This window comes from Pseudophryne corroboree, chromosome 4 (assembly GCF_028390025.1).
Source record: "Pseudophryne corroboree isolate aPseCor3 chromosome 4, aPseCor3.hap2, whole genome shotgun sequence".
In the NCBI taxonomy this organism is placed as follows: Eukaryota; Metazoa; Chordata; class Amphibia; order Anura; family Myobatrachidae; genus Pseudophryne; species Pseudophryne corroboree.
In genome coordinates this window covers 860,395,156-860,411,522 of record NC_086447.1, presented here as the reverse complement: position 1 = coordinate 860,411,522, position 16,367 = coordinate 860,395,156, and the positions used below count along the sequence as shown (strand labels likewise).

General features: G+C 45.6%; 1 protein-coding gene across 4 annotated transcripts in view; it reads left to right on the top strand.

Annotated features, from left to right (window-relative positions):
• The window catches only part of STON1 (stonin 1), a 242,663-nt gene that overhangs the window by 200,372 nt on the left and 25,924 nt on the right, over positions 1 to 16,367 (top strand). For all 4 annotated transcript variants that reach the window (XM_063918690.1, XM_063918691.1, XM_063918689.1 and 1 more), the window contains 2 exons: positions 6,324 to 8,250; positions 14,466 to 14,668. In XM_063918690.1, the coding sequence (XP_063774760.1) occupies positions 6,360 to 8,250; positions 14,466 to 14,668 (2,094 nt within the window). In that variant the 5' untranslated portion in view covers positions 6,324 to 6,359. The remainder of the gene's footprint in view (positions 1 to 6,323; positions 8,251 to 14,465; positions 14,669 to 16,367) is intronic.

Below are 16,367 nucleotides of genomic sequence, written 5' to 3'. Positions count from 1 at the left end.
TTTCATCGTCTCGGCCATGACTAGTGGCAGCAGCTTCAGCACGAGGTGGAAGTGGATCTTGATCTTTCCCTATTTTACCCTCCACATTTTTGTTCTCCATTTTATAATGTGTGGAATTATATGCCAGTAATTGTTATGCACACCAGTGCCAGCAGGAATGTACTGGTGTCTGAACGGTGAGGGATGCAAAACAAATGAACTCACAGACAGACTGGGGAATATGACATTACATACACAGAAGGTGATAGGGTAACAAAATAAACACAAAGTGAACAGAGAAGCCCAAAGGCTAAGAAACTGGGTGTCTCCCTAGTATTAGGAATGCTCAGATGGAAAGAGGCGAGATGTAGTGATTTAATACGTAGAGAACCCGAAATGCTGTTGCTAAGGGCAACAGCAAAACCCTAAAGGGTTACCAACGGGTGTGGCAGTAAACTCCTTGGTCAGAGATGGAATAATAGACACAAGGAGAGTCTCCACAATCCTAGTCCTCACTTGCAGTGCACTGGTTCAGCTTACTGCCACTAAACTGACACCTGAGCACCTTGCACAGTGAGAAAGGATTTTGGCAGGCAAGTCTGAGAATACAGCCGCAAACTTGCTAGGTTCACAGAGTAGCAAAAGAACCCAAGCAGGTTAAACGACTGACTCCAGTCTTACTGCTAGGTCTGAATTGGCAGAGTGTAATACCAAATCCCAAGGCCTATTTGCAGTAAGCAACAAACAAATACAAAGTTTACACAGTACTAGCTAGCTTTCAGGAACTGACTAACCAACAAAAATTCAGCAGCATCTGCCTAACCTGAGAAGAGGGTTTATATAGCAGGTGCTGTCCACGCCCCACTCAGACCTCACAGACTGTGAGCACAAAAACCAGCACCGGATCCCCTGCCGTGCACAGAGCCTGTAACCACTGCACAGCAAAAGACCCGAACCGGAGTATCAGCTACGCTCAGGTTACTCCGCTAGCACTTGTCTCCCGGTTGCCATGACGACGTGGCAGCATAGAGCAGGAGACCCTAACAGTAATATATCAATAGCAATGGCCTACTACTATATATACTGCGCACAACTGAAATGCACCACAGGTATGGATGGATAGTATACTTGACGACACAGAGGTAGGTAGAGCAGTGGCCTACTGTACCGTACTGCTATATATTATATACTGGTGGTCAGCAAACTGTGCAAAACTGAAATGCACCACAGGTATTGATGGATAGTATACTTGACGACACAGAGGTAGGTAGAGCAGTGGCCTACTGTACCGTACTGCTATATATTATATACTGGTGGTCAGCAAACTGTGCAAAACTGAAATGCACCACAGGTATGGATGGATAGTATACTTGACGACACAGAGGTAGGTAGAGCAGTGGCCTACTGTACCGTACTGCTATATATTATATACTGGTGGTCAGCAAACTGTGCAAAACTGAAATGCACCACAGGTATGGATGGATAATATACTTGACGACACAGAGGTAGGTAGAGCAGTGGCCTACTGTACCGTACTGCTATATATTATATACTGGTGGTCAGCAAACTGTGCAAGACTGAAATGCACCACAGGTATGGATGGATAGTATACTTGACGACACAGAGGTAGGTAGAGCAGTGGCCTACTGTACCGTACTGCTATATATTATATACTGGTGGTCAGCAAACTGTGCAAAACTGAAATGCACCACAGGTATGGATGGATAGTATACTTGACGACACAGAGGTAGGTAGAGCAGTGGCCTACTGTACCGTACTGCTATATATTATATACTGGTGGTCAGCAAACTGTGTAAAACTGAAATGCACCATAGGTATGGATGGGATAGTATACTTGACGACACAGAGGTAGAGCAGTGGACTACTGTACCGTACTGCTATATATATAGTTATACTGGTGGTCAGCAAAATTCTGCACTGTCCTCCTACTATATACTACAATGCAGCACAGATATGGAGCGTTTTTCAGGCAGAGAACATATAATACTGGTGGTCACTGGTCAGCAAAACTCTGCACTGTCCTCCTACTATATAATACTGCTGGTCCCCAGTCCTCACAGTAAAGCAATTAGCACACTGAGCACAGATATTTGAAGCACACTGAGCACAGATATGGAGCGTTTTTCAGGCAGAGAACGTAGATATTTGCACTTGCAGCACACTGAGCACAGATATTTGCAGCACACTGAGCACAGATATTTGCAGCACACTGAACATAGAAACTGAGAGGACGCCAGCCACGTCCTCTCACGATCATCTCCAATGCACGAGTGAAAAATGGCGGCGACGCGCGGCTCCTTATATAGAATACGAATCTCGCGAGAATCCGACCGCGGGATGATGACGTTCGGGCGCGCTCGGGTTAACCGAGCAAGGCGGGAGGATCCGAGTCTGCCTCGGACCCGTGTAAAAAGGGTGAAGTTCAGGGGGGGGTTCGGATCCCGACAAACCGAACCCGCTCATCACTAATTTTTGTATATATATATATGTGTATATATCTCACAGCCGCCCACCGCTGACCAACGCACGCTGCACCGCCACTGAAAGCTGACCACAACTGGCGGTGGTTAGAAGGACATCAACGCCGCAGCAACAACAGACAGCTTAGTACCGCCGCATCCCCCGCAGACCATGGGCTCCGCCGCCGCCAACCGTCCCTTCCGCACCTCCGCTGCACGTATCCGGTAATGTTTCCCTGCTTCCCTATATTCCTGCTGTCCCTTTCCCTGTCCCTGCTGTCACTCTCTGTCACTCTCTCTCTCCCTGTCCCTGAAATGTGGATCATACCGTGTGCTGTAATGTGAATTTCGGCTCATACCGTGTGCTTTAATGTGAATTTAGGCTCATACCGTGTGCTATAATGTGAATTTCGGCTCATACCGTGTGCTGCCTGTAATGTGAATTTCGGCTCATACCGTGGGCTGTAATGTGAATTTCGGCTCATACCTTGTGCTGTAATGTGAATTTCGGCTAATACCTTGTGCTGTAATGTGAATTTAGGCTCATACCGTGTGCTGTAATGTGAATTTAGGCTCATACCGTGTGCTATAATGTGAATTTCGGCTCATACCGTGTGCTGCCTGTAATGTGAATTTCGGCTCATACCTTGTGCTGTAATGTGAATTTCGGCTCATACCGTGTGCTGTAATGTGAATTTTGGCTCATACCGTGTGCTGTAATGTGAATTTCGGCTCATACCGTGTGCTGTAATGTGAATTTCGGCTCATACCTTGTGCTGTAATGTGAATTTTGACTCATACCTTGTGCTGTAATGTGAATTTCAGCTCATACCGTGTGCATAAATTTGTGTGGCCAGCACTTTTTTAAATAAGCTGTTCAGCCCGGAGTGTTTATCCCGGCACACTCCTTTTTAACAGCAATCGCTGGAATATATACATATGCCAGAGGGGGGACACAAACATGTGACGTTTGTAGGGTCAGCCGGGAGCTGAAACACTGAAGGGAGAGGCAGCGAGACAGCTCCGCAGTGGTGGTGGGTGAGCATTGATGGCGCTGGGAGCCATGAACACTGGCTGGTCGTGGCAGCTTGGGGGTTGATGCTCGCACACACACACACACACACACACACACACTACACCTTACCCTCTCTCTCTCTCTCTCTCTCTCTCTCTCTCTCTCTCTCTCACTCACACACACACACACACACACACACTACACCTTACTCACACTTTCTCTCTCATTGTGTAGGGGCTCTTACTGTGCTGTAACGTGTATAAGGGGCTCTTACTGTGTTGTGCAACATGTATAAGGGGCTCTTACTGTGTGGTGTAATTTGAACAACGGATACTACTGTGAATTGGTACTATTCAGTGGCCACGCCCCTTCCCTTTGAAGCCACGCCCCTGTATTTTAGATGTGCGCCTACAGCGAGCATGTGCTCTGTTTAAAATATGTGGGGGGGCGCCAATGCTGTTTCTTGCACACAGCGCTAAAATGTCTAGTTACGGCACTGCATGACATTATATGTATATGAGCTGTAAATTTTAACGTGTTCGCTTGTCGCTCGTATTGTTCATGCTAACAAAACCTGTAGAAAATAATTATAACGGATGTTCTTCCAATACTGCTCATTACAGGAGAATGCATAATGCAGTGTGCGGGGGGAAAATATTTACCTCTTATAAACCAAGTGTTGGAAAAGATTGGCTTCATTTCCATACTGTACCAGGAGGACCCAGATGAAACCGCCTCGGCATCTAGCCTATCACTGTGCCGTTTAAAGAGACTTGCATTTAAATTAGGGATTCTACAGAAATTTTATATAGTTTGAAAGCAAAAAGGAAAAATAATAAGAAAAGAAAAATTGCTTTTTGTAGAAAAATACAAATAAAAAATACACAATTTATCTCCAAAAAGTCTGTCTGATTCTATTCTGCTCGTGCATCATGACTTATGTATGTGAAAATAATGACATACTTTGGTATTATGTATTATGGCTCTAAGGAAAAACAGCTTTCTAGCCATTAATGGTACAGCATTAGCTGCGTTAATATTTATGCATATGGCTGTTTCTGATGGTAGAATGTCTGGGGCATTTCATTATCGTGTCTGCTCGTTTTTCCATTACACAGAACTGATAAACAGATTTTTTTGTAAATGGAGTTTTTTTTATTTTTCTTCCCCCGCTTGCATTTAAACGCAGTCTCCAGCAGGGTTAGAAATTATCCCCTGTAAATTCTATTTCTGAATATATATTCTGTTTTCTATACAACAATCCCGGTAAGAATATAGAATATATTTTTTCAACTCTATAGGAATGGCATGCAATTACCGGAGAATTATAGGTGCGCTCACAAATAAATGCAGACAGTCTTTCTAGCAGAAGGGTTTTTATATGCGTCAGTTTGCTCAGTACAGAAGGATGTGTTGTCGGCTTCCGAGGAAAAAGAAAGCATATTGTTCATTAACAATGAAAATCAAAAGCAATGCTTTGCTCTAAATTGTATGCTTCGAAATTAGCAGTTCTAGTTATTCTGCCTTAGCAGCAAGCCTGTAATAAGGCAGGTTGAAGGAACAGCCTTGGGCAGGATAATTTGGGGTTAGGCAAATTATGATAGCATATTTGAAAACATGCAATTCACAAAATGATTTTGCTGTCCCTGTTGCAGCTAGTGGTTTACACACTGGCAAAATACTCTGTGTTAAATAAATTGACAAGTTCTTGAACCTGGGCTTCGAGTATAACAATTTCTGAACATTTGTCATAGTTGAGTTGCACAAATGTATTAATAAAAAATATTCTACTAATATTATTCTCCTTGTTTCCTGTCACTAAGTCGTATGTTCCCATAGGCATATTTATTTTATAGTCCTCCTGCCCCATGATTAACACAAAGTAGGAGTCCCATCTTTGGGACAGGTTGGGTATGAAATCACAGCAGTCAAAATCCCAATGGTCATGATCTCAACAGTGGCATCCTGATGGTCAAAATCCTGACTGATCCCGGTAAGTATTTTAATCCTACGCCTATTCCTAACCCATACCTCCTGCAGCTTAACCCTAACCAACCCCCAGGGGCGCCAACAGCCTTGTCGGGCCCCGGTAATGGGGTGGGGCAAGACTGAGGCGCCAGTCCCCTATGTGGTGAGTGGCAGCAGGAGGAGGAAGTGGCGGGGGGCAGGTGCACATAATGCAAGGGGAGAGAGGACTGACTGACTTTTGCCTCTCTTCCCAGCACAGCACACGTCAGGCCCCTCCAACAGCCCAGGCCCGGGTAAAGAGTAACCGATCCCCCCCCTCTCAGCGCCACTGCCATCCCCTACCTAGCCAACTCAAACTGTCCCCTCCTGTAGCCTAAACCTAACCAGTTCCCCTCCCCCACCCGCAGCCTAACCCTAATCTCCCCCTCCTCAAGGCCTGACCCTCCCCCTAGTGCCTAATCCTAACCCAAGTACTTACTGTTGTGATCAGTCAGGATTCTGACTGCCTGGATTCCGCTGTCAGTATTCTGACAGAATTCAGAACTGCCGGGATTCTGACCGCATCCTCATGGGACTACAACTGTTCAGGCAGTTCAAATGCAATTCCAACTTTTGCCCATTTGGTTGCTACAGATTCCGTAGAAGAATGTTGTTTTCATGTATGTTCCAATACAGCTAATAAAACACCAGTGGACAGACAAGTGTCTAATATGTGGACCTCGTGGGTGGGACCGCAAGCATTTTGCTACTCAGATGGAGGGAGGAATATTTTAATAAATAAATAAATCAGTCACCCTCCTATGGCACTTTAAAAATATCTTTGCATAACTATGGTAATAAATTCAAAAGATATTAATATATATATTTTTTTAATTTCCTAGGCAACTCCAAAGTTCAAGTAATCGAGTCAAGAGAAAATGTGTTCAACAAATCCAGATAACTGGGTGACTTTTGATGATGAGAAACCATTCCAGTCCCCACAGAAATCCCTCATGTGTCCTCATGGTGTTTACAATCCTACTCCTAAATCAAGTGGATTCAAACTGAGTCTGTCTCGTGAAGAGACAACAAGCACTTCTTCCTCTAACTCCACCAGCCCCCATACATCTCCAGTAATAGACTTCTTTATGAGTCCTGGTCCTCCAAGCAATTCACCTCTCTGTACACCAATCAAAGACAGCCTGGCCACACCCTGCATTCCCAAGTTAGGGTCTCATAACTTGTACCCTATTCCAGAGAGGTCTTTGACCCACCCTCAGGCATCAAGTCCGTTGAAAGCGAACCATACACATACATCAAGTAGTTCATCTCCTTCAAGGACCAATGGTACAAATCTTTCCACATGTCAACAGAATAATCATTTATTTGACTTGTCAGCTTCCCATGTAGACCACTCTCATAGTGACTGTACCTTCTCAAGCCCATTTTGGGACAGTGATGTCACAAATATGTCATTCACTGGTGAATGCACTATAGCGGATTCTCATGTAAAAGAAGAAATATCTGCAAAACAGGAATATAATACAATGGAAAGAGAAGACTCTAATAACCAAAAAAGTCTTAACCACTGTTCTTTCGGTTACGTGTGCGAAAGGCTCCAGCACTTAAAGATTGACCCACCTGACAATTTGAAACACCAGCCTGTCTGCGCGGAGAAAAGGAACCCATCATTTATTCCACAAAGTCTCTTTAGAAGTCAGAGAAAAGATGGGTGGCCTTTCATGCTGAGGATACCGGAAAAAAAGAACGTGATGTCTTCGAGGCAGTGGGGACCTATTTACCTGAAAGTTCTAGCAGGTGGAATTCTGCAAATGTATTATGAAAGGGGCCTTGAAAAACCGTTCAAAGATTTTCAGCTTCATCAGTTCTGCAGACTTTCCGAGCCGAAACTAGAAAACTTAGGAGTTTCAGATAAAATACACACTGTTAAAATTGAAAATGTAACATATGTGGAAAAAAGGAAATACCATCCAAAATTCGAAGTAGTCCGCGAGGCAGAAATCGAACAGACATTAAAATTGGGAACCACGGACTACCACGACTTACAGGACTTTATTACCACAATGGAGGAGGAGCTACTGTTGCAGGCACCGGTTTCAAAGCAAAAAAAAACCTATGAAGAGCCGGAAATGTTAGTGGAAATCGTGGACAATTTTTGGGGAGAGGTCACCAAGAAAGGGAAAGTTACGGAGAAGGCGGTGATTTGTCACATCTATGGTCTTTGCTTCATTAATAGTGGCATGGAGTGTTTCTTAACGTTAAACGATGCCAAACTAAAAAAGTTATCTGAAAGCTATTTTACAAAGGAGGGTGACCAAGTGTTGATTAATATTGATGAATATCATTTTCACAAGTGTGTAAGAAGACAGGAATTTGAAAAGTCGAGGATAATTAAATTCACCCCGCCAGATGCCTGCAGATTTGAACTCATGCGCTTCAAAGCGCCTTGCAGTGTTCAAGAGCTTCCGTTTTCGATGAAGAGCTTGGTCGTGGTGCAGGGAGCCTACGTGGAGCTTCAAGCTTTCCTAAACATGTCCAGTAGTGTTGCGGTTTCTTCACCGATTAAATACTGTGAAAACGTGACAATCCACTTCCCAGTCCCTGCACAGTGGGTGAAAGCTCTGTGGACTGTTAGCCTTCAGAGGCAAAGGTCCCTCAAGACAAAGATGAATCGAAGAGCTTGCCTTGGGTCTGCGTATGAAATTGAATCTGAGCCAGTCATACAAGTAACGATCGGAACAGCAAAATACGAGAATGCATACAAGGCCGTCGTTTGGAAAATTGACCGACTTCCAGATAAAAATTCTAGTAATTATATCTTTGATCAGTTTAATCATATGGCAGTTGTGCACACTTTCTTTTTTTTTATTTTTATTAAGCATCAATGTAATTATTTTCTTTTATTGTACCGTATTGCATGGACATACATGCACATCCACTTTTCAGATTAACAATAGGGTGAATTGGGCTATAGTCCCAGGCCTCGACAAAATAATAGGCCCATCATCATGACAGCAACCTAGCATGCCACACGGTTGGCCATAAATCTTAAGTATTACATTTGTATTTCCTCACAAATTATGCACTTTTACCTAGATATGTAGATAAGGAGATATTGGGTCTGATCGCGTAGGGAGTGTTTACGCCCACATGACACTGGCCACACCCACACAGCACTGCCGCTTCTCACAATAGGCTCTATGGGGTTTATTCATGAAGCAGTGAAAAGTGTGGAGAAATGAGCCAGTGGAGAAGTTGCCATGGTAACCAATCAGCATTGACGTAACATTTATAATTTGCATACTATAGAATTGTACGGAGCAGCCGATTGGTTGCCATGGGAAACTTCTCCTCATGCTCACTTCTCCACTCTTTTCACTACTAAATGAATAGACCCCTATATCTGTGGCTCTCCAGCTGTTGTGACAGTACAAGTCCCAGCGTGCTTTAGCAGCTCATGATGGAAAGGGATATTGGAACTTAGGGGTCTGTTTAGTAAGATTGGATGGAGATAAGGTGGACGGAGATAAAGTACCAGTCAATCAGCTCCTAAATGACATTTTTCAAACCCAGCCCGTGGCAGAGCAGTTAGGAGCTGATTGGCTGATACTTTATCTCCATCCAAGGCTTAGTAAATAGACCCCTAAGTAGTTTCACAACAGCTGGAGATTGACAGATTGGCCTGGCCTTCTCTATATAATTTCAAGGCCCAGGTCCATATGGCCCTTAATCCAGGCTTGCACCCAACGTTGTCAAATCCTTAATCAGAACCCCCCACCCCCCCACCGCGGAACCCACAGGTCGGACGGCGGGACACTGACCAAAAATTGGTCCGATTGACGATTTGTAGTGAGCCAATCATCAATGTACTGTATTTGCAACGTGAAAATGTCTAGTAACACAGCAGCCAGAGCTTTCTAATGTCTAACTTGCACCAGCTCAATCAAAATGTGTTTTTTTTATTTTTAGCAATTAGACAAACTAAGGCCCTCATTCCGAGTTGATCGGTCGCAAGGCGAATGTAGCAGAGTTACACACGCTAAGCCGCCGTCTACTGGGAGTGTATCTTAGCATCTTAAAATTGCGACCGATGTATTCGCAATATTGCGAGCACAAACTACTTAGCAGTTTTAGAGTAGCTCCAGACTTACTCTGCCTGTGCGATCAGTTCAGTGCTTGTCGTTCCTGGTTTGACGTCACAAACACACCCAGCGTTCGCCCAACCACTCCCCCGTTTCTCCGGCCACTCCTGCGTTTTTTCCGGAAACGGTAGCGTTTTCAGCCACACGCCCATAAAACGCCGTGTTTCCGCCCAGTAACACCCATTTCCTGTCAATCACATTACGTTCGCCGGAGCGATGAGAAAGCCGTGAGTAAAAATACTTTCTTCATAGCAAAGATACTTGGCGCAGTCGCAGTGCGAATATTGCGCATGTGCACTAAGCGGAATTTCACTGCGATGCGATGAAAAATACCGAGCGAACGACTCGGAATGAGGGCCTAAATTTATTTACTGACAATGAGATAACTCCTGAGATCCGCTAACTTGCACGATTCCTAGGTGCCGTCCTCGGCTGCAGATATTGGCCCTCATTCCGAGTTGTTCGCTCGCAAGCTGCTTTTAGCAGCTTTGCACACGCTAAGCCGCCGCCTACTGGGAGTGAATCTTAGCTTATCAAAATTTCGAACGAAAGATTAGCAGAATTGCGAATAGACACTTCTTAGCAGTTTCTGAGTAGCTCCACACTTACTCGGCATCTGCGATCAGTTCAGTCAGTTTCGTTCCTGGTTTGACGTCACAAACACACCCAGCGTTCGCCCAGACACTCCTCCGTTTCTCCAGCCACTCCCGCGTTTTTCCCAGAAACGGTAGCATTTTTTCACACACACCCATAAAACGGCCAGTTTCCGCCCAGAAACACCCACTTCCTGTCAATCACACTACGATCACCAGAACGAAGAAAAAACCTCGTATGCCGTGAGTAAAATACCTAACTGCATAGCAAATTTACTTGGCGCAGTCGCACTGCGGACATTGCGCATGCACATTAGCGACTAATCGCTCCGTTGCGAGAAAAATATAACGAACGAACAACTCGGAATGACCCCCATTGCTACAAGCCGGCTGCAGAGATATCTGGAGCTGTGATTGATCATTTTAGACTTTTTCTCAGTTCTTATACGTTTTGCCATAAGGCAGATTTCAAATAACATATATTTTTTATCTGCAGTGTCAGTCAATGTTCAAGAGGTATTTTAGGATTTCGCATTTAAATGGATTATTCTCTTCCACCATTTATAATCTTAAATGTGTTTTTTTTTCTCTCTACAGCAGCCTAATGCATGTAATCCACAGTGAATATGGACATAGCCAAAGGGACAAATAATCTCCATAGTAGCTATAAATAAAATGTGTGGTCTGTGAACACTGGCTGGGGAAACGTGCTGTGCACTAAAATACATACAACGGGCTCATTTTATAACTACAGATTATGCAAACAAGCATTCAGTTTTACGTAAATTCCCCTAGTTATCCGTATGGCACATTTGTGGAATCCGCAGGGTATGACGTAGACACATGGGGGGTCATTCCGGGTTGATCGCTAGCTGCCGTTGTTCGCAGTGCAGCGATCAGGCAAAAATTCAGCATTTCTGCGCATGCGTATGGGCCGCAGTGCGCATGCGTGGCGTACTTTCACAAAAAACTATGCAGTTTCACACAAGGCCGAGCGACTCTTTTCAGTCGCTCTGCTGATCGGTGAGTGATTGACATGAATGGGGCGTTTCTGGGAGGTGATTGACCGTTTTCCGGGAGTGTGTTAAAAAACGCAGGCGTGTCAGATTAAAACGCAGGCGTGCGCTGGGGAAACGGGGGAGTGGCTGGCCGAACGCAGGGCGTGTTTGTGACGTCAAAAGAGGAACTAAACTGTCTGAAGTGATCGCAAGGTAGGAGTAGGTCTGGAGCTACTTAGAAACTGCATGAAAATTTTTTACCATCAGAACTGCGATCCTTTCGGTCGCACTTCTGCTAAGCTAAGATACACTCCCAGAGGGCGGCGGTTTAGCGTTTGCACTGCTGCTAAAAGCAGCTAGCGAGCGAACAACTCGGAATGAGGGCCATGGTTGGAAGTCACGTAAAAGTCCTATCTACTAAGGGGAAGATATACTAAGCAGTGATGAGTGGAAAAATGAGCCAGTGGAGAAGTTGCCTGTGGCAACCAATCAGCTGCTCTGTATAATTTTAAAGTATGCAAATTATAAATGTTACTTCGACGCTGATTGGTTGCCATGGGCAACTTCTCCACTGGCTCACTTCTCCAGTCTTTTCACTGTTTAGTACATCTCCCCGAAATACTTTAGATCTCTTCCTCTTGGTTTATTAGATCTGTAACATTTATGTGTTTCAATGTTTTTATTACATAATGATTTGAATGTATAAAACATGTATTTTATAGTATACAGATGTGTCCTCATACACCTAGCTTCAATACGCCATGCGGCATGAGACAGCTGGCGCAAGTGGGCAACCAGGTACTGTGCGACTTTTTTGCGGTATGACGAGGACGTACCAGAGACTTGCACCAGGAGACTGTGCTGATTAGTTTATTATGTGACACTTGTACAGCTCTGTGCCAGAGGTGTCACTAGGGGTGTGCGGACCGCACCCTGGTATCACCTTTCCAGGGGGTTCAGTATGATTTGCCGATGGACGGGATGCCGGCTGTCAGTATACCGACAGCGGCATCCCGTCTCTCATAATCCCGACGGGCCAGTAGTAAGCCCCCCTAACCCTCCTCTGCCCCCTACCATAACCTTCCCCGGTGGTGTCTAACCCTCCACCCTTGGTGCCTAACCCTAACCCTCCATTCCCCACTGCCTAAATCTACCCCTAACTGCTTGATGCCTAACCCTAACCTCTGCTTCTCTGTGCCTGACCCTCCCTCCCCGATCCCTAACCTTCACATCCCTGCCATCTAACCCTAACCCCCCTTCTCCTGCCTAAACCTAACCTCAAGCCCCCCCCCCCCCCGTGCGGCAGGACGGCAGAGCGTCCCGCTGCAAATGCCGGCTCCTCCACCATGACAGGGAGCCAGGTGCTGCACTGTGACATTATCCTGTATTGCCCGACTCCTGTCACTGAGGAGGAGCTGGCGGTGCAGGCAGAGTCTCCGGAATCAGCCCAGCATCCCCGGGAATGCCCCCGGAGTGATGTAAACGGCAGCTACAAATCTCCAGCGAACCTGCAGCACTCCAGCACATATGTGACCCCAGCCTAAGAGATTCCAGTCTGTCACAGAACCCTGAAAATGCGGTATGCGGTCTATAGATCTACAGTGTCGATAGGTTTACACCAAATGGCCGACATACATTAGGTCAACATGGTAATTAGGTTGACCTGTATCTGGTCAACAGTGATTATGGTCAGCAAGTACAAAAGGTCGTCAGATTCAAATGATCGACATGTCAATGGTCGACACAAATGGTCGACATGCGTTTTTCCCCTCAACTTCTTCATACTTTACCATGCACGTGGTCTATGATAGGGAATAGTAACCTGTGCCAAGCGCAGCAGTAGCGGAGTGAGGCACCTTGCCCGCAGCTAGTGAGCCATGCAAGGGGACGCAAGGCTTAATTCAAGGTTGATTGCAAAGCAACATTTTCCTCCAATGGGCAAAACCATGTTGCACTGCAGAGGTGGCAGATGTAACATGTGCAGAGAGAGTTAGATTTGGGTGGGGTGTGTTCAAACTGAAAGCTAAATTGCAGTGTAAAAAAAAAGCAGCCAGTATTTACCCTGCACAGAAACAATATAACCCATCCAAATCAAACTCTCTCTGCACATGTTATATCTGCCCCACCTGCTGTGCATCATGATTTTGCCCATTAGAGGAAAATGTTGTTTTGCAATCAACCTTGAATTTGGCCATCAGTACACTAATTGGGGTTTCCTGTGTTCTGACGGTGAAAACAACACACACAAAAAAAAAAAAAAAGTTGCGTCAACCTTTTTTGTGTCGACCCTTCTCCATGTCTACCTTTCACATGTCAACTTTTTGTACCTGTCAATCTACTGACTGTCTATCTAGACCAGGCATGTCCAAACTGCGGCCCTCCAGCTGTTGAGAAACTACACATCCCAGCATGCCCTGACACAGCTTTAGCATTCTCTGACAGCAAAACTGTTAGGGCATGCTGGGATATGTAGTTTCACAACAGCTGGAGGGCCGCAGTTTGGACATGCCTGCTCTAGACACTGTAGATTTATTGAAACAAAACTGAAAATACCGCTTTCCCCTTTCAATGGGGGTCATTCCAACCCGATCGCTCGCTGCAGTTTATTGCAGCGCAGCGATTGGGTCGGAACTGCGCATGCACCGGCGCCGCAGTGCGCTGGCGCATGCGTTTCCCTGCGATCGCCTCTGCCTGATTGACAGGCAGAGGCGGTCACTGGGCGGGAGGGGGTGGCACGGCAGTGTCTGGCCGTCGTTATGGGGGCGCGGTCCGGCCAACGTAGGCATGGCTGGACTGTGCGGGGAGCGGGCCGCAGCAGCTGTGTGACGTCACACGCAACCGCTGCGACCAGGGGCAGCGACGATCAACTCCCGGCCAGCCGCAGAAGCTGCGCTGGCCGGGAGCTACTCTAGAAGTACAAAAGCATCGCCGCTGTGCGATGCTTTTGTACTTGCTGCAAAGTGAAGTGCAGCTAATGCTAATATTTGAAATTGAATAAAAAGTAATTATGTAGCCCAGTCCTGGCCAACTTGTGGCTCCTCAGCTGTTGTGCAACTACACATCCCAGCATGCTGTGCCACAGTTTTAGCATTCCCTAGTAGCAATACTATGCCAGAGCTTGCTGAGACTTGTAGTTTCACAACAGCTGGAGAGCCACAGGTTGGCCAGGCCTGGTGTAGCACTTCAGTAGATCAAAGCAATCTACTTTATTCGCCAAGGTGTGATATTACACTAGTTGCCACAAACTTCTACAGTCACATTCTAAACATGTTCTATTCTTCTTCTTAAAGGTCCGGATCAGCCGCACAGCTTTTCCTGCAAGCTGGAACTGGGCTCAGACCAGGAGATACCGCCCAGCTGGGAGCCGATAGCGACTGTGCACTTTGTTATGCCCTTTACATGCGTCTCAGGGGCCGAAGTGAAATCAGTGGGCGTCGAGAGTGATATCCAGCCCCATAAACACGTCATACAGAAAGCTTGCTACAACATCCAGGTAGTATTGATTTGGACATTTGTTTGGAATGGTTTACATTGCATATAAATTGTTACTGGGTGGGACATAAGCAGGAATCACGGAACGTTATACTTTCTGATTAGATGGGGACCTTCCACTACTACTTTCTGATCCATCTGGGATTGTGAGACGACAGCATGTAAACTGGCCTATCGGGTGCAGACGTTGCTACCCAGGTAGCACAGATATGAAGCGCTGACTTTATTCTCTGCATAAACATGCGCCTTTCATCATCTGCACCGCCAGGCATGTGTCAGCCGGTTCCCGTGTTCAAAGCAAGTGATAAATATACAGTACGGCAAATGTGTACAAACCTTACATAGTTGTCATGTGTAAGTGCCCATCATATTAATGTATGCAGGTAGTGTATGTATGCAGCTGTTACACAAGCGCAGAAACATTGCCTACGATCAATGGGAACAGTCTGTCTGAATCCGATGGCATTGTATCACAGTGACTGGATGACATAATAACATATAATTATATTATTTATATATCCGCTCATCTCTAATATATATATATATATATATGTGTGTGTGTGTAATAAATGCATATATTATTAGTCTTTATATAGTATCGACATATTAAACAGTGCTGCATAACAAGGAACACTGATTAAACAAACAGGGGAAGGGGAAGATGTATCAAGCCTTGGAGAGAAATAAAGTGGGGATCGTGTCCAAAGCAACCGTTCCGCTGCTGACTCTCATTTAACTGTCATTTATCTTGGATAGTCTTTGAAATGTCAGAACTGATTGTGCTTCACTTTATCTCTCCAAGACTTGATACACCTCCCCTATAATGAAAACTATTTAAGAACAAACTGAGGCAAAAGGTGTGATTATATAACCTTATGTGCCCTGTAGAAACCAGACCACTCATACTTATAGGGGTAAATGTACTAAGCAAGCTGCCGCATATAGGCCCTCATTCCGAGTTGATCGCTCGCTAGCTACTTTTAGCAGCCATGCAAACGCATAGTCGCCCCCCACGGGGGAGTGTATTTTCGCTTTGCAAGTGTGCGGTCGCATGTGCAGCCGAGCGGGACGAAAAAGTTTTTTGCAGTTTCATAGTAGGTCTGAACTTACTCAGCCCTAGCGATCACTTCAGCCTGTCGGGTCCCGGAATTGACATCAGACACCCGCCCTGCAATCACCTGGACACGCCTGCGTTTTCCCTTCCACTCCCAGAAATCGGTGAGTTGACACCCATAAACGCCCTCTTTCTGTCAATCTCCTTGTGATCACCCGTGGGAATGGATTAGTTGCTAGAAGCATTGCCCAGCAACGATGCTGTTTGTACCCGTACGACGCGCGTGTGCATTGCGGTGCATCCGCATGCGCAGTAGTAACCTGATCGCTACGCTGCGAAAATCGGCAGCGTGCGATCAACTCAGAAGGACCCCATACTCGGCAATACCATTCAAAGCAAGACATGGTGAGTTCTAATCAGTCTTTTTGTAATAAGATATTGACTGCATAAGCAGATCTGGGCATCTCATAGACCAGTCAGTGGTTCTCAACCTCGGTCCTCAAGTATCCCCAACAGATCATATTTTCCAGGTCACCTAGCAGTTGAACAGGTGTAGTCATTACTCACTGACACATTTTAAAAGACCCACAAGTGGAGCAAATTATTTCACTTGCAATCCTGTGAGGAGACCTGGAAAACATGAACT